At 47.7% G+C, this 22973-nt stretch overlaps 3 protein-coding genes across 4 annotated transcripts in view; 1 reads left to right on the plus strand and 2 right to left on the minus strand.

Moving 5' to 3' along the window:
- GRB7 (growth factor receptor bound protein 7) overlaps positions 1 to 2724 on the minus strand; it is an 83688-nt gene extending 80964 nt beyond the window's left edge. Inside the window, exons 1-2 of one of the 2 annotated variants that reach the window (XM_080978299.1) lie at positions 2598 to 2724; positions 1384 to 1455 (exon numbers count right to left, since the gene is read on the minus strand). The gene's annotated coding sequence lies outside the window, so the exon portion shown is untranslated. Of the gene's footprint in view, positions 1 to 1383; positions 1456 to 2327; positions 2380 to 2597 lie in introns of those variants that run through there. The other variant, XM_080978298.1, reaches the window with a different exon arrangement.
- MIEN1 (migration and invasion enhancer 1) lies at positions 2603 to 8878 on the plus strand. The gene is made up of 4 exons (XM_080978379.1): positions 2603 to 2737; positions 4388 to 4485; positions 5601 to 5677; positions 7009 to 8878. Exons 1-4 carry the CDS (start codon positions 2661 to 2663, stop codon positions 7090 to 7092), a joined length of 336 nt encoding a protein of 111 aa, XP_080834505.1. The 5' UTR covers positions 2603 to 2660; the 3' UTR covers positions 7093 to 8878.
- A 2708-nt stretch (positions 8879 to 11586) lies between these two features.
- ERBB2 (erb-b2 receptor tyrosine kinase 2) overlaps positions 11587 to 22973 on the minus strand; it is a 55609-nt gene continuing 44222 nt past the window's right edge. Inside the window, exons 20-27 of the mRNA XM_080978256.1 lie at positions 22563 to 22748; positions 21256 to 21411; positions 19681 to 19756; positions 19444 to 19590; positions 18459 to 18556; positions 16746 to 16919; positions 15639 to 15876; positions 11587 to 15383 (exon numbers count right to left, since the gene is read on the minus strand). Of these exons, the coding sequence (XP_080834382.1) occupies positions 14995 to 15383; positions 15639 to 15876; positions 16746 to 16919; positions 18459 to 18556; positions 19444 to 19590; positions 19681 to 19756; positions 21256 to 21411; positions 22563 to 22748 (1464 nt within the window). The 3' untranslated portion in view covers positions 11587 to 14994. The remainder of the gene's footprint in view (positions 15384 to 15638; positions 15877 to 16745; positions 16920 to 18458; positions 18557 to 19443; positions 19591 to 19680; positions 19757 to 21255; positions 21412 to 22562; positions 22749 to 22973) is intronic.

Below are 22973 nucleotides of genomic sequence, written 5' to 3' on the forward strand. Positions count from 1 at the left end.
CTGCATTCCTTCCGAGAGAAAGTGACAATGGGATTCAAGGAGCTGCATGACTTCCTGTACGAAGAGGAGTCGTCTCTTATGGCTAAAATAGACCGAGAGGAAGAGAAACACCTCCGCTTCCTGGAGAACAAGCTGATGGATGTGTCTGAGGCAGCATCCTCTGCTCTGAAACTGGCGGACAACCTCAGTCTGGCCGACAACACCAGCAGACACGACATGCGCATGGCCGAGTTACGACTGAAGCAGCTACGGATGCAGATGGCCAGGCACAGCAAGGAGATGAGGTTCTGTGGACCAGATGTGCTGTGTAGCCCACCCCTAAAGTATTCCATTTGCAGGCAGATGCTAAAGAGAGTGGCACATTGTGCACTGGAGAACCTCACCCTCGATGACAGCAGCGCCCATCCTCACCTGATTGTTTCTGCAGACTTAAAATCGGTCAAGCTGAGCCCTCGCTGCCAGGCAGTTCCAAAGAGCCTATGGCGTTTTCAGCCCTGCCTCTATGTCCTCTGCTCACAGGGCTTCCAGTCAGGTAAGCATTACTGGGAAGTGAGCGTTGGGCAAAAAACCAACTGGGTCCTTGGGGTAGCCAGCTGCCGCGTCAACCGCAAGGCAGTGGAGAACCTCGCTCCTGAAAATGGATATTGGGTCCTCAGGAAAGCGCCAGGAGACCGTTTCTACGCCTTGAGCTCAACCCCAGTGCGTCTTGCTCCCAGCCACAGCCCCTCAAAGGTTGGAGTGCTCCTAGACTATGAAAACGGCAAGGTTGGGTTTTATAGTGCAGAGAACATGGTGGAAATCTGCACGATCACAGGTGACTTTCAAGAGATGCTGCATCCCTTCTTCTGCCCTGGCTTGACACTTGCGGAAGAGGATTGCTATCCTCTGACAATAAACAGTTAGAGGGAAAGAGGAAAAACCGGACAATCTGGAGGGAGAAGGCGAACGGTGAAAAAGCTCAGGAAAATAAATAATAAATAGTGTTAAAGGCTTACAGGTGCACTTGTGTGTTTCTGAAAACTGCCTCGTGCCACAGGAGTACAAGGGGAAATGAATAAAGCTTTGGATAATGCAGCTCTGGTACCAAGGCTTGCATCCTAGCTTAAAAATGTCATGGAAACTCATCATCTTGGGCTGTAAGCTGTGTTGGGATACAGAATGGTGACTGAGGGTCTGCACCAAAGACAAAGAAGAAAGAGGAACCTGAAGAATTCTGGGGGAACTGGAAATTACTGGAAAGAGATAAGATGTTATTGTGTTGATTTTGGGTTAAAAGCGCCATTGTGTTATGATCTGTAGCATCTAAGAATCTGATTTATTGGGGGGGATGAAGTCTCCATGATTATGTTTACATGTAATAATTTTTAATACTGGTTTACTTACCACTCTGCTGACATGTCTAGTGTTGGTCTACCATGGAACTTGCTGCACATAACATCTCAAATGGTTGTATATCTGTGAATTTAAAGATCATGTTTCATTCATACATTCACTTGCATGTGTTTTGCATTACTCATATGGGGTGACACTATTGCATGCTTTAAGCACGGACAACGGTTTAACAGAGCTTATGCCAAGGTATGAGGTTTTATGATGCAGCCTTATCTGTGTCTATTCAAAAGTAAGCCCAGTGAGTGCAACTGGAATTACTCACTAGTAAGGGTGCATAGGAATGTGTCCACGTAGGACTTATCAGTGTTTCTTAAACTTGGGTCTTCGACTGTTGTTGGACTGTAACTTCCATCATCCTTAGCTAGTAGGACCCAGTGGTCAGAGATGATGGGAGTTGCAATCCAACAACAGCTGGGGACCCAAGTTTGAGAAACATTGATAGGTCTTAAAGTATTCAACACCAGCCAATGTCTGAGGGGTCTGTCTTAGAGGAGAGGATGTCAGTGTATGTGTGTGTGCCTCATAAGTGCCAGAAGAAAATGTGTGTACTTGGGACTTCTGGGGAGATACGGCAGGACTCTGAGCTGGAGTGAGGAGGGGAATCAGATGTCAAGCAGAAGAGTCCCAGATGTGTTCCTGTGATTGGAGAGATGATTTGATAAGAAGCTGGTGCTCACTTGTCCACCCCCCACAGGATAGGAGGGAACCTGCCTAAACGGACCATATTCCACACAGGGCGTGGCAGAAGGCAGTTCGTCAGGTGCAGCTCGTCTTGCAAGCTACACCTGTTGAATTCTTCTTTTGCACAACCCTTCACGGTGCAGGAACACCTGCCTGAACTCCTTTGTGGGGGTGGGGTAGGAAGAGTGGTCTGTGACCGGGGGGGGGGGGACCCAGACCCTACAAAGTGAAAGGGTCAGACCCACGGTAGCTACCTGAGGAAGGCGAGGCAAAGCAACCTGCGCTGAGCCTGAACTTCCCGCTAAGAGCCACCAGGGGGCAGCAAAACGCAGGCGGGGGAAGAGACCGCGAGAACAAGACCTTGGTAACCGCCCCCTCCGCGTGACGCGGGGAACGCCGGCGCGCCCGATGGCGTCACAACCCGACCTCCCGCCGAGAGGCGGAAACCCGGAAGCGCCGTCTCTCCCGGCCTCTCAACCCCGCCCCACGCACGTGACGTTGCACCCGACGGAAGCGCGCCTCACGTTCTCGACGCTGCGGCTCGGGAGGGACTGGCTGGGCCTGCTGGCTGGCTGGGCGGCGGCGCGATGAGCGGGTCCGGCGAGCCAGCTGCGGAAGCCCCGGCAGCCACGGGAGCGGGAGTTCGGATCGTGGTGGAATACTGGTGAGAGAGAAAGGAGGCTCGGGAGGTCGTGGCCACGCCCACTTTCCGCCCCGGCAGCCACGCCCTTAGCGCGCTCCTGGCCACGCCCTCTCTCTTTGAAAGACTCCGCGGTTGACTGCTTGGCCCCGCCCAGCTTCGATTTAGCCACGCCCCTCCCGCGTTGCACTCTTTTCTTTGCGCTTCGCAGCGTTAGATGGTGGCAGCGGGGGGACGGGGGACGGGACGGGAGCTGAAGTCCAGCAGTGCCGGATTTACGTATAAGCTAAACAAGTTTATAGCTTAGGGCTCCACTTTCCTAGGGGGCCCCGAAAAAATTAAAGGAAAAAAACTGTTTTGATTGTATTTCCGTTCAACAATTACTTTGATAAAATACATCTTTTGTTACGTGCTGGACATATAAAGGCCCCATTCAGTAGCTTAGGGCCTCATCAAACCTAAATCCGGCCCAGCCAGCAACTCCTGGGGAGCCACGGTTGAAGGACTCCTCGCAACCAGAAGGACAAGGGCCTGCCCCGAGGAGCTTCCAAAGCGAGTGTTACACCTTTATGTGTCACACACCCCTTCCAAAAAATAAAAATCATAGAATTGGAAGGAACCACGAGGGTCATCTAGTCCAGCTCCCAGCCATGAAGGAGTCTTTTTGCCCAATATGGGGATCCAGCATGCAACCATGAGATTAAGAGTCTTATGCAATCCTGACGGAGCTATCAACAGGCTGCCATTAGTCAAGGGAAATTTCCTAGCAAACTTGAGGCTGCCCCCTCTTCTTATGGCGTTTCTGAGAGCCGTAGAGAAGGCTTTCTCCTCCCAGACCAGCTCTAGGAAAGACCAAAGGGAGCCTTAAGTCAGGGAGGGCTGGTCCATTATGGAGAACAGGAGTACAGCCCCACCAACCTCAGCCAGCCCTTTGCTAACCTGCTACTTGCCTGTCTTCCTGCTTACAAACAGCCCAGGGCTGACACTGCATGTCACCTTCATTGCCCTAAGCATCAATGTTGCCTTTACATAACTTGGCCAGAAGGAAGGCTGGGGGACAAAGCTAGAATGGCTGGGTTCTGGCTGCACTTGGTCTAGTTTCACTGGCAGATCAATGTGTGGAGCCTGGGACGGGGCAGACAGAGTGGACTAAGCTAGCAAGAGTAGGATGACTCATGTAAACCAGTAGAAAACTTAGCCCAGTGCCTGGTGCTTCCAATGATGTCTAGACTGAGGGTGGGGTGACAGGGAGAAGCCAGTGGCAGAATCCTCAAGACAAGCAACAGGTAGCCTGCCCTCTTGGTTTGGGCTCACTGCCTTGGGATTTTACTTTTCTGGAGTTGTTGGGAAGAAGGAAGAAGCCCTGAAACTTCAGATCAGACTCCACCGCTGTACTTCATTCAGCACTGTTCTGTTACAAAGCCACACAACCAGGGATCCTGCAGAATGGGGGTCTGGATCAAGCACTTGGTGCAAGTTTCTGCCTTTTTCAAAGGCCAGTCACATCTGAACAGGTGTTCCACTTCAGCACTGCCTTTAAACAAAAGCAGTCACATACAAATAGCAAATATTTTATCCCTCCCCCCCCCTCACTCCATTCACAAGTCCTCCTCTCCATTCGTCATTGCCATCTTCAGCTTCCATTTGACACCCTAACCAATTTTTTCTTCCTAGCAAACCTTGTGGCTTTGAGTCTGCCTACCTAGAGCTGGAAAATGCAGTAAAAGAGGAATTTCCTGACGTGGAGATTGAATCGCGGCTTGGAGGGACAGGTATGGTCTCTGTGGAACTTTCCATGCTAACAGTAGCAGCAATGAGTAAGGACCCCATTCATAGTGTGATGAGGGTGAACACATCATTCAGCATTCCTGTTAGGTTAAAATGAGGATTGTGTGGGATGTTAGCCTCATCAGCATGCTCAATAATGCTCTAGAAATGGGTTGGTTCTGTTAGCATCGCTGGGTTCCAGTTGTGGAGGCAGCCATACAGATCTGACGGGATCTGTCTCTTGACCCACCAGTTGAAGACCTGTGCCCTAGAATACAATCAACCTCCCCCCCCCGCCCCCACATTAGCAAAGGAACCTCAGTTGCAATGGGCACCAGCAGTATTTCAGATCCCTTTGTCGACCATTGCTAATCTTCTCATTGCGGAACCCCAGGCATCTTAGGAACACAGTCTGAAGCTTCCTAGCCTATGGCCTCCCCTGGGAGTTGGGAGTTTTGTAACCAGAAAGAGAGAATAAGGCAGTGTAAACACTATACCTTTAAAGCACATTTGAAGCACGTTTCCACACTCAAAGAATTCTGGGCACTGTAGTTTAGAGTTAAAATTCCCAGCAACCCTTAACAAAGTACAGTGCCCAGAATTATTTGATGGGAGGAATGGTGCTTCAAATGTGCCTTAAAGGTGTAGTGTGTACGCAGCCCAAATGACAGGAGAGAGATGATGTGCCTTCTCTTTTCCCATGTGGATTGGGCTCACTTCCTAGTGTGCCATCTAGCAGAGGTGTAGCTGGGTGGGATGGGGTGGGGTGTGCTATCTGGGTTTCTGCCCCAGGCTAAGCCTCCAGAGGGGTGCCATCGAAGCTCCCAACCTCTGTGTGCGTTTGTATGTGTATGCAAATACACATGGTTTTGTTTTGTTTTTCCAAACTGGGTCTTTGACCTGGGTGAAAAAGAGCCTAGTTTTGCCCCTGCCATCTTGGACCTTCTTGCTCTTCAAGCCACATGGCTTCTGTGGGTTTGCTTTTTCCTTTGTGATATTTTGTCATCTTGATTTATTGCCGAATATCTGGGCAGTGAAATGGTGATGAGCAGTTGGTATAAAGCTGGAGCTAAGTTTATCCTCGTGCTATATTGTCTCTCCCTCCCCCCCCCCCTTACAGGTGCTTTTGAAATAGAAATAAATGGGCAGCTGATCTTCTCCAAACTTGAAAATGGAGGATTCCCTTATGAGAAAGATGTAAGTTCCTCCCACCCCCTGCAGCAGTTCCAAGTCCATAGTTTGGGGAGGATGCTTCAGCCACTATGGTAACAGGTGCACCGTGCAGTGTTAGAAACTGAAATATGAAAGCTGGGAGCTAAATGGCACCTTAAACCTTGGTTATGGGCACAGCAACGGAATGTCTAGGCACGCTTTTTTATAACAAGAGTACAAAGCTGAAATTGAATGAACTGCAGCTAAACTCTTATATTCATTTTTTCACATGGTCTAGTCCTGATCTGAAGACTGCAAAAAACACAGCCACACTTCCCCTGCCCGCCCTCCTAATATTCTTATGAGGGTTCCTTCTCCAGTCCTCAAAGTGGCTGGAAATGGAGGCAGAAAAAGGTCCTTTCATTCCAGCAGTGGCAGTTTTAATCTGAAATCTTAGGCGCAGTACTACCCCCAGAGCTCAGAAACTGCTCACATTAATGAGATTCCCTGTCTCAAAACACACCTAGAACAATGGGAGTTTCGAATGCTGACACCGTGGGATTCCCTAGTGTCCAATATGCTGCCAGTTACCCTTTCCCCAAATGTATTGTATTGTGCATGGAGTTTTTTGTACTCCAAAATGCAGGCAAGTTGCATTTCTCCATCCTAATCCAAGTAGTGGCAGCTTCTTCTAACATCTAGAAGATCTGTTACATCTTGAAGATGCTTGTTTTTGTTAAAAGACAGCTGTGCTCTTAATCGGGCTCCCTTGGTCCAAAGATCTGTCACAGTTGTGGAGTATTATAAGTGGCGTTTCAAAATCTTAAAAGGCAGACAGCTCATTAAACTTAAATAGCTTTGTGTGCCGCCAAAAGTTCTGTATTGGTGCCTCTTTGAAATAAGTCACAGCTTAATAAAAATAAGCTTTTCAAACTTCTAGTTTTTTTAGAAAATGAAGAGAGCTTTAATATTTGATTTTTTTAAAAAAAGAAATCATCCCCTAAAAGCAAAATAGCCTTGAAAAAGAAAACTAGCATGCTCTTAATTCTAGGCTTCACCATTTAAATAAATAGATTACTTAGGTCCATTAATCTCTTTGAGTCTACTCTGAGTAAAATTTAGTTGGAAACAACCCATAGTTGATTCGTCAGCTGCTAAAGTGTACAGCATTAGTTGCAAAAACTAACTTCCAATTTCTAGAGGTGAGCTTATGGGGAAGGAAGGAGGAGTGTGTGTATGGGTGTTTATGACTCTATGGTTATGTACTGCGGAACAGCTGGCACTTATTTTGAAATCGCCAGGTTTTCGGCTATTCAGATCCTTTAGCTGCATATGAAGAATTCACACTTCCGGTTTTCTCCTTTCTCTTCTTGCAGCTCATTGAAGCCATCCGCAAGGCTGGCAACGGGGAGCCCCTTGAGAAGATCACCAAGAGCCGACCACCTTGTGTCATCCTTTAAGTCTCTCTTTTCTCTGGCCCAAACCTGCCCGCCCACCCTTAATGCTCGCTCTCCCTGCCTCCACCTCCTACTCTAGTTTAATTACCTTGGTAGGTGGAGAGAGGATGAAACACAGCAAGGTGATTTGGGTTGCTAACACACATGAAGCCTTATAAGCAAGAACCTGAGCCACTTTAAGGAGGTGAGGAGAACAAGGTGCTTGCTAAATTAATTTGGGCGGATCAGCCTTCCTGCTTGGGGAGCCTCTCCTGTTTCTAAAAAGACCAGAATGGATTTTGTCTTAATGTGACTGCTGCATTTCTGTCCTTATGTGTAACTGATAAGGATGAAGCCCTCCCCCATCTCCTTTCAGAATTGGGTCATCTCTTCTGACCTTTAGTGGTTCATCCTGGGCCATCAGCTATCTTCTTCCTCCCAGGTCCCCATAACCCTTTAACTGTGAGCCAGGATAAGCTAGTATTTCATCCTGCCCTCATTGAAACCCTGTCTTATCCAGTCTGGATTGGGTTCATACTGTTGCAGCAAGCTCTGAAGGACCCTCAGACACCTTCAAACTATAGTCTTGGGGACCAGTGTAGAAAGCTGCTCACTGTTCGCACAATATGTGGGAGAATTTCCACAACACTTCTGCAATTGTCCCCTTCTTTGTCTTGCACCGCCGCCCAAATGTGGGCTTGAAAGTGGAGGCTTGGCTTGACTTGAAGCCATTCATCTTTTGGTGTTAAGGTCTACCTAATTGGCCAGTACAGTGGTGATGCAGAGCTTGTTCAAGTCCCACCCATGATCCATAGCAACCTGTACAACAGAGATTTGGGGCTTCTTTTATTACAGCAGCTATAAGGGCAGGGCAGGCACCTGCAGTGGAACAGATCTCCTCAAGCCAGACCAGATCTTTGGACAAAGGAGAAAATAGAACCCATGCTTTTTACAAGATCTGCCATCACTTGAGTCTACCTACCTGCCGGTTGCTTTGGCCTTTTTTTTCTATTTGAAGGCTAGCATGAAACTCAGCATAGTTCAGAACAGGCTAGTGAAACAGTGAGAACTTCTTCAAAGCTGTTTAGTCAATGGTTATAATTCTCTCTGCAGAACTGCAAGAACTTAAAAAAAAACAAAAACCCAACTAAACCATATATTCTCAAGCATTATCCAACTATTCAAGGAAGCATTTTCAAGATCTGTTGATTTCAGGATTGAAATACTTGCTCAGTTCTCCTGCTGTAAACCCGTGGGACTTGAGATGTTTAATTCTGGTTAGATTGCGCATATGAATGCACACATGCCTTTTTTTAAAAAAAACAACAACCCTAATCTCTTACAGTTAGCATGCTTAGACCTGCATCTCCTTGATAGTAATACAGAATGAATATGATGGCCTGATTATGCTGTTACGTTTCCCTGCCAGTGCGATATAGCAGCCAATGAAACAGAACAGGGGTGGGAAAAGCTCTGGCATAATAGGCCACACAAAGAGCTGCTGTGTAATTGTTGTCATGAATATCCATCTCATCTAGCTCAAATCTGAAATTCCTCTTTCACGCCTCCACCCTGTTTCTAGGCTCTTGGGTTTTATCACCCTGTTTTCACTTTTCTAATCTGTCAATTGGTGACTTTGGCACATCTGCCACAGTTGAAGTGCAAAGTGACACACAAGTGCTGCTGCTAACTCTTTAAGAAGGGGGAGATCGGAGAACGCCAGTCATGCCTCCCACCACCTCCTGTTGTCTAGTTTACGTGCTGCAAACGTTGATGAATTTATGTTTGGTCCAATTTATATAAAGTTAAATGCTCGGAGTAAATTATCTCCTTTTGTGTGTGTGGAAGTTGTTCATTTTCTGTGCATGCTGTAAAGAGAATTGAGGGGCAGATGGGGTTCATCAACCTGGAAAGGTAGCCCAAATAGGAGAAGGAAAACTGATCCTAAACCTCTGCCACTGTGCTAGTCCGGGGGGGGGGGGTTACCGTGTGGCGTGGTCTGAGTCCAGTCCTGGGTCAAGGATCTGGAGGTTGCCTGGAGGCGGGGACTCCTGTGCAGGCTGGGATTCCTCAGGTTCAGCCTCTGAATCAGATTCCCAGGCCATCACAGCCACCTTGAAGGACATCTTTGGAAGAAGAAAAGGCTAAGGAGTAAACCCTACACTAATCCAGTGTGGAGTCCCTAAGACGGCTGGATGATGCCTTGTGTCTCTCCTTCCAGCAACTCCTGCAGCCAATTTGGTGCCAAACATTGCCCTGCTTTCCTTTGAATCACATCAGTGACATATTTGGGGGGGGGGGGCGTGTTGTGTCTTGTTGTCTGGGCATCCTATACACACTGCCCAAGTTTGCACTCAGGGAAGTCACCTCAGTGCTGCTAACAGTGGTGTGACTTTGGCCTTGGAGGCGCACTCCAGGCAAGGCAGATACGTATAGTGTCTTTAATCAGGTACAAAATTGCCAGTTCTCGCACTTTGACCCAAAGTTTCAGGATGTTAGCCAAGGAGTTATTTTAGGGTGAGAAGTCAAGGGGGCAAGCTATTCTCAAAGGTCTGGCTCTCCTGTTCCGAAGGTTAAGCCGCCCGTTTCTATCATTTTCTTCTGCGTAGGATAGTAAGGCAAACACCAAATTTTTACGCCTGCAAGAGACTTTGGGGCATTTTAAAAGTGGAAACATTAGCTGAAGCCTTGAGACCTGGCAACCTTTTGCTGGGAATGACTTGCAGCTGTGCAGTATACGTACAAGCAAACATGCTGACGCTCTTCTGTTCTGAGATTTTCCCAAAAGAACAAATTGTTCAGAGACCTACAGGGAAAAAGCAGCAGCACTGATAGGAACACATAAATTTAGGAATTCCAACATGTCCTGGGCTCAGCTGCCCTTGCTTTGGGGTTAAAAAGCCTTCAAACAGAAAGCAAGCATGTGGTTTCTAAACTTTTACATGGGAGTGATCACTGCTGCAGAATGGTCTGGTGTTTGCCTTCATAACTTATGGCCAGTCAGCTCACAATTTTGTCTGTTGCTGACCACTGCTCTATGGTATCCAGTTCTGTATATACACTTCTAAAAATATAGTCTTTAAAAACAAACTCGGATCTACCCAGTCCTTACATACAAGGGGAAAGGCTTTGACTCCGGAAGGCACAATCTTTTTGAGACTAAGATACTCTTCTCTTACATATTATATGAAAAAAAGTTTTGATTTTTTTCCACTGAACGGTTGGAAAGAAAAATAAATGGATGGCAAAAGGCAGCGGGGATTTTGGGCCACAAAAAGTAGTCATCGGAGTAAACTTTGAAAGCACATTTCAATACTGGATTTGATACCCTGCTTTATCACTACCCTAAGGTGTCTCAAAGCGGCTAACATTCTCCTTTCCCTTCCTCCCCCACAACAAACACTCTGTGAGGTGAGTGGGGCTGAGAGACTTCAGAGAAGTGTGACTAGCCCAAGGTCACCCAGCAGCTGCATGTGGAGGAGCGGAGACGCGAACCCGGTTCCCCAGATTACGAGTCTACCGCTCTTAACCACTACACCACACTGGCTCATTGTGCATACATTGATTTGAAGACTGAATCTTCAAGGAATTTAGAACTTTCTGGCAAGGAACAAAGTGCTACAGGACACTGGGTCTGAACCAAACCCCGAGGCAGAAAATTTGAAGTGGGTGGGAGGTTGGGCCTTCCAGATGTTGCTTGAACTATAACTCCCATCTTCCCTGACTGTTGGTCATGAAAGCTAGAGGACCACAGGTTCCTCACTCCTGATGTAAATGAAACCGATGTTCTCTTCCACAATGCCTATTTATTTCAATATCTTGGGCTTCTACAAGAACTTCCCTTCAGACTGAGCCCGTGATGGATCAGGTCTCTGCCCCTTAGTGATACCAAAAATGCCACCAGAGACTGCAACCTCACATTGGTGTATAAAAGGTCTGCCTCTAGGTCTGTGTTTCCCAACCTTGGGTCTTCAGCTGTTTTTGGACTACAACTCCCATCATCCCTAGTTATAGCAAGACCAGTGGTCAGGAATGATGGGAATTGTAGTCTGAAAACAGCTGGAGACCCAAGCTTGGGAAACACTGCTCTAGAGGAAACCAATAAACGTGGCCGACTCTGGGGTTGTGTGCTCGTCACGCTTTATTGGCTGAGGGAGCCGGCGTACAGCTACGGGTCATGTGGCCAGCATGACTAAGCCGCTTCTGGCGAACCAGAGCAGCGCACAGAAACACCGTCTACCTTCCCACCAAAGCAGTACCTATTTATCTACTTGCACTTTGACGTGCTTTCGAACTGCTAGGTTGGCAGGAGCAGGGACCGAGCAACGGGAGCTCACCCCGTTGCGGGGATTCGAACCGCCGACCTTCTGATCGGCAAGTCCTAGGCTCTGTGGTTTAACCCACGGCGCCACCCGGGTTACCTTACTTAGGGGAGCTGAAATCCAACCAAAAAATGGCCCCGCAAACACCCTGTATACCAAATTCACAAACGCCAATAATTACTCAAGACAAATAGTGTAGAAAATGAAAACCATTGTACAGTACAATTCTCAGATATACAAATACTTATGACACAACTGATTCTTTTAAAAGTCACCCACAGCAGAATACCTTCAATGTACCCACAAGCTGGAAAACACAGGTTTCAGAGAGAGAGATTGAACAGGGCAAGGGGTCAGGGTGGAACAAACTTTAGAAATGGCACAAGTCATTTCCCCACCTTCTCCCACACCACAAACGAAGTCTAAACGTGTTTCTTCAGTTGATGCTAATGGTAGCTCCCCTCACCTTTGTGCATGCAAGGAGGGACAGCTCCAGAGAGCTTCTTCCTCAGGCAGTTTGCCCTTACTGAGACGGCTTCCTGGTTTCTTGGCAAAATCCATACATCCACATCCGTTGTGCTGTTAATTTTCCCCCCAAATTCCGCTCCCTGAGGAAGGATGGGGACTGACTGGCTGTAGGTACAGTGAACATTCCACATTGTTTTAGACAATAATTGAGTCCACCATCTTGACAAGACAGAAATGGAGGCAACGGAATAGGGAGCATTGGGCCCAAGCTTAGTGCCACTATCTCTAACCTAGTGCTGTCCGGATAATTTGGACTGTGACTCTCATCAGCCAAGCTCAACATGTAAGGAGACTGAGGAACACACCATTGTTCCTCCCATTGAGCTGGCTCAAGAAACTTTATTAGGGGAAGCAAGAAATCCAAACAGCGTCTACAGTACAGACATCATGCCTCTGAATACCAGTTTAATGGAAACCACAACTGTGGAGAGTGTTGTTGCACTCATGTTGATTTGTGTGTTTCTCCCAAGTTGGCCCCTGTGAGAACAGGAGCCTGGACTAGTTGGGCCACTGGCCTGATCCAGCAGACACTTCTTATGTTCTTACCACATACTATCAATGTGTGCATGTGTCTTTGCTGCACATCCCCAGGGATGTTTCGCTGTACAAGACTTAACTGAAAGCCCATCCGCTGCAATGAGGTTTGTACAGAAGAACTTGTGCCCCCATGAGTTGGATTTATCATCTCAATTTCTGCCGCCCTTAATGGCACCTGGAGCCAGACATTGAAACAGCTGCTGTCACCTGTTTATTGGTAGGGCTGCCTCTACACTAGAAAGAGGCAGGGCACAGAAAACCAGTGAGGATCACAAAAAAGGTGATTGGTGCACTAGATCAAAGGCCAGTAGCTTTTCTCACCACTCTTCATGAGAAGCCCCCTCTTGCATTTTCTTCTACATCCCAGCAGTCTTTGGCTGGCTGAGGTTAAAAGGACCATCCTGCCCTAGTTGCTTTCAGACATCCTCCCAAAGTAATGAGCGATTGGTACGTGGCCAGATTCCAAAAACAAGGAACATTTAACAGAATTCTCCAGACTAGGTATCCAAAAATCAACATAACTGCAGGGGGAGTGAGGAATGACAACAAAACATTTCCAAGAGCTGGGGGCAATGTCCAGTTTGAAAGATAAAAAAGTACAGTCCTCACAGATTAATTCGCTGAGTACCATTGCCCTGCTTTAGGGCTTTGTGCATTGTTTCTCAGTCTGTATAAATTACAGGAATGGAGCAATTTTGCACCATTTATCCCATTTTGCATAGTTATTCTGCATTTCTGATTGTCATGGACAGGAGAAGGAACTGAGCGGAGTCCATCTCCCATCTCTGGAAACCTTAATTTAGACCCCCCTCAGGCTTCTGAGATTTCAGCAGGCATTGCCCACAGACTTTCAAGCACATATTAGCCATGTTCTCTCTTTTAAAAAGCAAAAAGGAAGGAATATAGTTCTCGGCAAGCTAAATGGCTGCACCCATAGCTACATACTACAGCTTTCCAGTTCTCCAATGTAATAGGAGGCATGCACCCAGCCCCACCCAGTGGTGTGAGGAACCTTTGGCCCACCAGATGTTGCTGAACAGCAACTCCTAGCAGCCCTAGCCGGCCCACCCAAGAGGCAAGGTGAGGCAACTGCCTCAGGTGGCAGATCCCAATATCAATCGTTATTCCCCCCGCCCTTGTTCCTGATGTACATCTTCATTGATCCCTTCTTCCATGGTGGTGAGCCATTTTGTGGTTCATCTCAGGTGCCAAAATATCTTGGGCCAGCACTGTCTAGCAGGCCTGGCCAATGGTCAGGGATGATGGGAGTTGTCGTTCAGCCATGTCTGGAGGGCCACAGGTTCCCCTACACGTTACATATTGGTTCTATGGGGCGACTTAACCTCTCCCCTCTGAAACAACATGCCAGCTTAGCTTCTCGTCTTCCCTTTTCACCCATTGCCTCAGAACAGGAAGCCACAACAACCACCAGGGCATAAAATGTGGCGCTATACAAAAAAGAGAGTTCAAAACATGGTGTTATTTCTTAGGGAAGCACTCCAAAATTATTCTCTCTCTTAATTAAGATGCTCAACTGTTCTCAGTTTGCCAAGCTGTCCAAGCCAAGAAATGAAGTTGGTTTTAGTTCCTCACCTGCGTCTTCTGGAATCTTCTTGAGAGGGCAAAGGGGTGGGAAGGAGGCTCTTGCCACTAGGCAACATTGTTTTCTTCTTCCTCCCCAGACCCCACCAAGATGTTGTGTTTAAGGAACATCACAATTCCATCCCCCCCCCCCACTTTACTCTGTTGTAAGGACGCAGGTGCCCTTGGCCCCGATCCGAAGGTCAAGGAAGCACATTCCCTTTTTACCACTGTCATTAAATGACCAATAACAGAAAACACACCACCGTTTTTATGCGACACCCATGTGTTGCCCTCATTTTTTACAACACACGATCTCATGGTTCTCCCCTCCCCGCCTCATGTCAGTACCCTTAAGTTTGTTTTTTGAAAATGTACCTTAAAAAAAAAAAAAAGTAGCGTTCCACCCTTAGTTCTTTAGCCCAGTCAGTGGTCTGACCCTCTTTGTCTTGTATTCGAAGGGAGAGGGGGAGGGGGCAGAAGAGCAGCCCTTTTTCCCTGTATGTCAGGTGCGTCCAACTCCCAAAAGACCGCGATCTACTCCCAGTATAAAAAAACTGGCAGTGATCTACTCATTGTCATTGCCAAGAGCTGTTGAGCTTTTCAGGGAGAGGATTGCCCACAGTTTTTGAGCTTTTTTGGGGGGGAGGATGCACCAGAGTTGTTGAGCTTTTGGGGGGATCGATCAGGAGCACCCCGGCGATCGTCCTGTTGTACATTCCTGCTGTATGTCAAATGACAGTTGGCCTGGGTTGCCCAAACTGCATGACAGGAGATTGTCACAAACAAAGTGCTTTCGCCCAACTGCCAGGACGAGAAGGAGCGGCCTACTAGGCCTCAAGAGGGCTGTGCTAAGGCCTTAGTGAATCCCGCTCATCTTGCATGCATTAATAGTTCGTTCGTTTGTGTCCTGAGCTGCCTAAATATCAAAAATAGGATTCAGTGGTGACAGGGGTCCTCACGCAAAGTCCTTGGGGCGAGAAACCGATTCGGCTAGGCCTAGGTACTCTAGGTTCTCCGCCGTCGGCGTAGTGGCAAAGCTGTTGGTGGCAGGAGCGGCAGAGCCGGCAAAAAATTCTGCTGGGTTGCTCTTGGGAGTCTCCTGGTTCCAGTAATATAGATTGTCAAAGGCCTGAGGCAAAGGGCCGGCCAGAGGGAGGTTGCAGGGCGTCAGGTACTCTGGGTTTTCCACCACGTTGCTGAAGCTGCTGCTGTTATGGAAGGCGTTCTTTGGTTCCTTGATGAGCCCGTTCTTGCCCAAGTGACCCTTTGGCTTTTCTAGGGTGGATCCTGGTGGTCGAAGGCCTTTGTTGGATGGAAGGCTGTTTTCTGGCTGATTCACATACTCTGCAGGGATAAGAAAAATGCAAAACAAATGGCCGAAACCAGGAAACGGTGACTTCCACCAACCTTCCACCCAAACTAACAGCAAACATGGCTTTTCGAGTCCTCAAATAAGACGCCACACTTGGTACTGGCAATCCACAGCCACAGGGGCTAGAAGCTTGTTTTTGAAACAAAACAAAACCCACACCAAAACACTTTTCAAGATTCCCCAATTGAATTTTTTGCAAGCACATACATTACGAACAAGGCACATACCTGGAACCATACTGCAGGGCACAGGTGAATTGTAGTTCTTAGCTTCTGGGCTCTCGTTTTCATTAATCGAGGCACCAGTGGGATCTTCGCAGTAGCGCTGCAGAGTGCTTCCTGTATAGTCCCCTTCGAGCAAGTCAGGAATGACAGCTCCTGGCTCTTCCAACAGAGGCGGGCCCAAATAGGGGTACTGAGCTGGTTGCTCAGGTTCATCCTCATCCATTGGAGTCTCTGTGGTACTCTGGTAAGGGTAAAAAACAGGTGTGCGCTTCAGCATTGCCTGTGAAGAACACATGCCAAGTAGAAACCTGATCGCCGAGGGTAAGTGTAAGCTGAGAGTTCAGGCTTAGGGACCATTTTGCAGCCCTGGCCAGCAGGGAAGGAGATTTGAAATATTGAGGAGGGGATTATACTATGAAGTTCTATGATGGTGGCTAATCTTTCTTGGCTGAACTGCCACACGCAGGGTTCACAAGCCCTCTGATTTTGCCACACCTCCCCCCAATAAAGGTAGGTGGTCTTGCTGGGGGGCATAAGGTAAAAGGTAAAGGACCCCTGGACGGTTAAGTCCAGTCAAAGGCGACTATGGGGTTGCGGTGCTCATCTCACTTTCAGTCGAAGGGAGCCAGTGTTTGTCCACAGACAGCTTTCCGGGTCATGCAGCCAGCATAACTAAACCACTTCTGGTGCAACAGGATACCGTGACGAGTGCCAGAGTGCACGGAAATGCTGTTTATCTTCCTGCCACAGTGGTACCTATTTATCTACTTGCACTGGCGTGCTTTCGAACTGCTAGGTTGGCAGGAGCTAGGACAGAGCAACGGAAGCTCACCTCGTCGCGGGGATTTGAACCTCAAACCTTCTGATCGGCAAGCCCAAGAGGCTCAGTGGTTTAGACCACAGTGCCACCCGCTGTGTATACAGCCTGTAGGCTATGGGCTAGTCACCACCTCTCTCTTTTGCAAACTTACTGAAATATTCAATACACGAGTTTCCAGCACATGCGCTTTACAGGAGAGCAGGGCATGCCCACTGGGAAGTCCAGCCTGAGCAGGATACAAACTGGCTTTGTCTATTATCACTGTAAACTGATAACAGCCACATGCTTACCCTGGTTGAGGGGATCCTAGAGCGATAGTCTGCAGATGCCTCGCCATTGAAAAAGCCCTGGTGGGGTACCAAGTACTCTTCGGCATCCACCAGATCTTGCATGTCTTCTTCCTCTAGCAAAGTGCGGTAGAAAGTGCTGTCTATGGGGCTGGCAAGACCCATTTTATCATCGTTCTGCCAAGGAGGAACAACCAGAAATATTAATGTGCATGCATGTTCTAACAGACAGCAGTAAGTATTTGTGGCTTTGAGAATTCCACTGCTCCTGCAGGAGGAGTGGGCTTAGGGTTCATGAAAGTAGCCCACATAGCATCTTCTCCATTATTCTTACAACAACCTTGTACAGTAGGTTAGTGGACACCTCAGTCAGTAAAGCATGACACTCTTAATTGTCAGGGTTGTGGATTCAAGCCCCAAAATGGGCAAAAGATCCCAGCATTGCAGGAGGCTGGACCAGATGATCCTCATAGTCCCTTTCAACTCTACAATTCCATCATTCTGACTCTAAAGAACTCAAACAAATGAGCCACACCATATGCTACAGGGGGACAAAGAATGCCATACATAAACAGCCATTTGTTAAGCTGGCTCGGGAGTAAAATTCCCTCCCCCCGATCAATCTGATCCCAGGCATGGAAGAGACTCTAATCCACCCAGGCCCAGTTAAAACAGGAGTCAGACAGTATGTGTTCAGAAGCCTCCCAATGACTGTAGCAGCAGCAGCTATCAGGCTCAGCAATCACAGACACCATCAGCATCACCCCTCGCTTTTGGCAATGCCTTGCTTCTCCTAGCAGTAGATTACACCAGCTGCCAGCAGAATCAACAAGGAAGGCCTGTTCCCTTCATGGCCTGTTTGTGGGCTTCCTGGAGGTATGTCGTTGAACACTGTTTCTGAGGCAGGAGGGTGGACTAGATAGGTTTAATCTGTTCCAGCAAGGGACATTTTACGTGCTTGTGTTTATTCCTTCCCTCCCACCACTTACCTGCAACTGAACAAGATGCTTAGCGACGGAAAATCCCCTACTAGAAAAGCTAACCAACAAACTTAAAACTAGCATGGGGACAAGCAAAGGAGGACACCTTCATTCCAGTATGGTTCCCCTTTATCATATACACAAAACAACAAGACAATGACCTATTCCTCCCCCCTCCACAACAACATACAAATCAATATGGCTAACATGACCCAAAAACCTACCCCTGCCCCACTACACACATACAAACAAGCCACACTGCAACCAATTGAACACAACCAACCAAGTTCTGGACCCCCTAACCCAGGCATCCCCAAACTCGGCCCTCCAGATGTTTTGGGACTACAGTTCCCATCATCCCTGACCACTGGTCCTGTTAGCTAGGGATGATGTGAGTTGTAGTCCCAAAACATCTGGAGGGCCGAGTTTGGGGGTGCCTGCCTTAACCTCTCGGTGTGTGTGTGTGTGTGTGTGTGTGTGTGTACACACACACACACAAAGGATCTATCCACATGATGCTAACACTAGGCAATAGAATGAAATAACAACGCCCCCCCATTTTTCTCCCTCCCTCCCTCTTCCCCCAATTGAACTTTTCTCTGCTTATTTGTCCATTTTGTAACACAAGAAAATATTTCATGAAAGCTAATTTAACACAGTGGAAAAAAATCCCCTTTGAACACAGCCTAGGTCTTGGCAGGATGAAAGTCTTTCCCTACCACCACTCCTGGCTCACCTGGATGACCACGAAACGCTGCGGATCCCTGGCCATTCGCGTGAATTCAGTGACCAGTTCTCGGAACTTGGGCCTGCATTCTGAGTCGATCATCCAACCTGTGTGGCAAGCACAGCCAGCACTTGGAATGAATTAGTTCAGTTTAATCAAGTTCGCTGAATTACTTAAAAATTATCTAAGCTATCCCTGAAGGTAGCTCCCATAATTGACAGGTAAACTGAATATGAATTAAGTTCATTTGGGGCTAGCACTCTGAATGATTTCTAGTTCATCTTCATTATCTTATATGTGTGCTTTTCTTTACTCTTTGGACGCTTTGGGCCTTTAAGATTAAACACCACAATTGTTGGGGGAAATAAGTTAAACCATTCACATTTGACTTGTGTGTTTTGGTATTTTCTTAAGTGTATTTTATACTTTGGCATAGCAGCCTGTAACATTATGAATGCTGAAAAACAAACGTGCCGAGGATCCATTGGGTGAAGTTGAATTGAACCGACTACTGAAGACAAACTGAACTAGTTCATTTTGTCAAGGGACAAATTGGAACTGGAACCAGCTCCTTTGGAAAATGAACTTTCAAGCTCTGAATACAAACGTTTAGCCAAAAGGTTCAAACTCCAGAAAATACAAGTTCAAAGATGCAGGCCTTCTTAGGAGGCACCATAAAGATCCTCCAAGAAAAAGGTATAGCTCAACTTGCTGCCACGCCACTTCCCTTTAAGGCAGCGGTTCTCAACCTGTGGGACCCCGGATGTTGTTGGACTACAACTCCCATCATCCCTGAGCTCTGGCCTTGCTAGCTAGGGGTGATGGGAGTTGTAGTTCAACAACATCTGGGGACCCAAAGGTTGAGAAAGGCTGCTTTAAGGGCTATGGGGTGCCAGCGACAACAAAGGCTACAGTAACCAAGGGCCTTGCCCCCCTTGCCCCTGTATTTCATTGCAACCCTTTTTCCTTTCATGCAAGACCTCTAGCTTCTTACATTTCACCATGATCATGTAGACATCAATGGTGCAGATGGGAGGCTGTGGTAACCTCTCTCCTTTCTCCAGCAGGTCAGGGATCTCTCGGGCTGGGATTCCATCATACGGCTTGGCTCCAAAAGTCATCAGCTCCCACACAGTCACACCTGGAGAGACAGGCATGGGGGTCCCGTCAAGTGCCAGCCAACGTTTAACCGCAGGAACGAACAGGAGGGTCCCCACAAGCCCCCACTTACCATAGCTCCACACGTCGCTTTGGTGTGTGAAACGCCTGCGCAAGATGGACTCCAGGGCCATCCATTTGATAGGTACCTGGGCAAGGCAAATGGCACAAAGTTTACCACTGTGGCATCAAACCATCCCTCTTGTGGGTTGGTTCCAAGCAGCAGCAGCAGCTGTGTGTATGTTTGTGTGGGGCAGGAGAACAGGCTTATGGGCCTAGTTCTTAGGGAGCTAGTCAATCTGCGCCTGGGCCGTACCACCACAAGAGGGCAAGCCTAGGGACACAGGATGGAATCCTCCTTCACAGAGAACACTCTCCCTGTACAGCGGTACCTCAGGTTAAGTACTTAATTCGTTCCGGAGGTCCGTACTTAACCTGAAACTGTTCTTAACCTGAAGCAACAATTTAGCTAATGGGGCCTCCCGCTGCCGCCGCGCCGCCGGAGCACGATTTCTGTTCTCATCCTGAAGCAAAGTTCTTAACCTGAAGCACTATTTCTGGGTTAGCAGAGTCTGTAACCTGAAGCGTATGTAACCTGAAGCGTATGTAACCTGAGGTACCACTGTATATAGAAAGCAAGCATGCCAAGCTAAGAAGTAAGCCACAGACCTTTTCTCCCAACAGGCTTATTTTCTAGAGAGAGAGAGAATTGTTTTGCCTGCAGAATCATTCGATCAGGTGGGCCCTCGCATGCACTTCGAAGTGTTGCAGCTCAGACACAGGCTCACTACCTCTGCTGTTGTTTATAAGAAGCAGGCCTGATACAGTACAGTGGTACAGCTTCTGCTTTACATGCAAAACCTTAATCCCTGCCACCTCCCAGCAGGACTGGGCAAGACCACCCTGAAAACCACGAGAGTCATTGCCTGTTCATGTAGACTGGGGTTAGCCAACATGGTGCCCCCTCCAAATGTTGTTCAGGTCCCAGTGCTTTTTTCTTAAATAAAATGTTTAGAGGTACTCTCATTTTCCTACTCATATTGAAATACTGCTCCTCAATGAGGCCAAATTTAGATTCACAAAATGTTTAGGGGTATGCGTACCCCCCAGAAAAAAAGCACTGTCAGGTCCCATAAGCCCCAACCAGCAAGAGATGATGAGTCTTTGTCCAACATCATCTGGAGGGTGACACATTGGTTCCCTCTGGTGTAGACAATACCAAGCTACATGGGCCAACTGTCTTAAGTTGGTATAAGGCACTTTCCTATTTACTGCCTAGTGGTTAGAACGCTGAGAGACCAGGGTGCAAATCCTCACTCATCCATCCAGCTCACTGGGTGTCCTTAGGCTAGTCGCTCACTCTCAGCCTGACCTATTTCACAGGGTTGTTGTGAGGATAAAAATGGACAGGAGAGAACCACATACACCACCTTGAGCTCCTTGGAGGAAAGGCGGGATAGAAATGTAATAAATAAATAAATTTGCCCGGAGGAGACGAAACTAACAGTGTCAGTGCATTTCTCCCACTACTCAAATGATATGTAACTGCACCCATCTCTAAACAATTCTGATCAACCTTTAGGGTGCTACTCAGTCTTAAAGGGAGGTGCACCCTGGACTTGCTCCATAATTGTGTTCTCTGACCAACCTTCCCTCCGTCGGCATGATATTCTGTCTCATCGATGTCCAGCAGCCGAGCCAAACCAAAATCTGTGATCTTCACATGGTTTGGGCTCTTCACCAGGACGTTCCGGGCGGCTAAGTCCCGGTGGACCAGACGGACATCCTCCAGGTAGTTCATACCCTGAGAGAGAATGAAGAAATGCTAGTAACTATCCCCTTAAAGTTGAGCCAAGGGGAACTGTTTCTAGAGCTCTTAAAAACACATAGGTGCAATAACAGATGCCATGCACCCTCAGTCTCAACTGCAGAAGTGGAGAAAATAATTAACATTAATTTCTAATTTCTGTGGCATCGATACAAACTTGCTAAACTTGCTAGGAGAAGGGAAAGGAGGGTTCCTGCAGTGCTCTCCTATCCTCCATGCCTGATTCAACTGGTTTATTCCTTTTCAGCAGCTTACAAAACAAAAAATATGCTTGAAAATACAAAGCTGCTTTATACTAAACCAGGCAATCGTTCCCTGTAGCTCAGTACTATCCGAGAACAGCTTTCTAATATCTCAGACAGAAGTTATATTCAGTCCTGCTGTCATTCCTCTAACTGGAGACACCAGGGATTGAAGCAAGGGTCTTTTGCAAGCAGAGCACACATTCTACCATTACGTTATGTTGGATTATACACTTCACATCTCTGCAAATGTCAATGCTTTGGGAGTGGCAGTGGGGTTACGTGTGTGGATGGATTTGCAGGCAATAAGCCTAAATATAAGTGGTTTGTTAAAAGCTGGGATCAGGGGGCTGAACTCATAAGGACTAGGAACTTGTTGCAAATTTAAAATGCAAGAGAGAGACTGGATGCACATATTCTGCATTTCCTCCAAAGAATATTCGATTCAGCGGGGCACTTGTATTTGTGAAGGGGGAAGAATTTCAGCAAGTTACGTCGCCCAGTCTTCCATTTTAATACCGCAGTGGTGGGACAAGTGTCATCTGCTGAAGTCCTCCCTTTGGGGTGGTTCATATAAGCACAGGGAAGTCTGTTCTGTAATGAGCCCGTCACCATCACCAGCCACGATCCCTCACAATGCAGCTCTCTTCAGTTACTACCTCCGTCGTGACCCTATTTTCTTCTTTGATTGTCGGTTTGTGATTCTACCCCCCCCCCACACCTTTAAAGAGGTGAAAGATGGGGGAAGATAAAGCAAAGAAAACTGAATGTGGGTGAAGAGAGGAGGTGGGTCCTGAAAGGGGCAGAATACAACTGGCTATGCAGTCGCATGCCAGGCGGACAATCACCATGAAGCCCCGCCCCCGGCACTGAAGCTCCGCCTACCTTTGCTATCTGCACACACCAGTTGAGGAGGTCCTGGGATCCAATGCGGTCCTTGTTCTCCCTCACGTAGTCCAGCAGGCAGCCGTAGGGCATGAGCTGAGTAACCAGCTGCACTGTGGAGGTGAGGCAGATTCCCAGCAGCCGCGATACATAAGGGCTGCCCACCCCGGCCATGACATAAGCCTCCTGGGGAGGAAAGGTGGGTGTTAGAAGTCTCCTTTCAGAAGAGAAATAGTGATGGAGATCAGGGAGAAGAACTCACACGGGCCAGACTTCAAGGGGAGATTTCTATCCCTCTGCAGGTGAGGGAAGCAGTGTGAGTTTGCTAACCCAGGTTAGAGGGAAGACATCCAGGAGGGGTTGTTAATCCTCTCCCACTAGACCCCAGGAATTGCTGAATTCAGCCACGGC

The sequence above is a fragment of the Podarcis pityusensis genome, assembly GCF_964106645.2.
Source record: "Podarcis pityusensis genome assembly, chromosome: 13".
NCBI lineage: Eukaryota > Metazoa > Chordata > Lepidosauria > Squamata > Lacertidae > Podarcis > Podarcis pityusensis.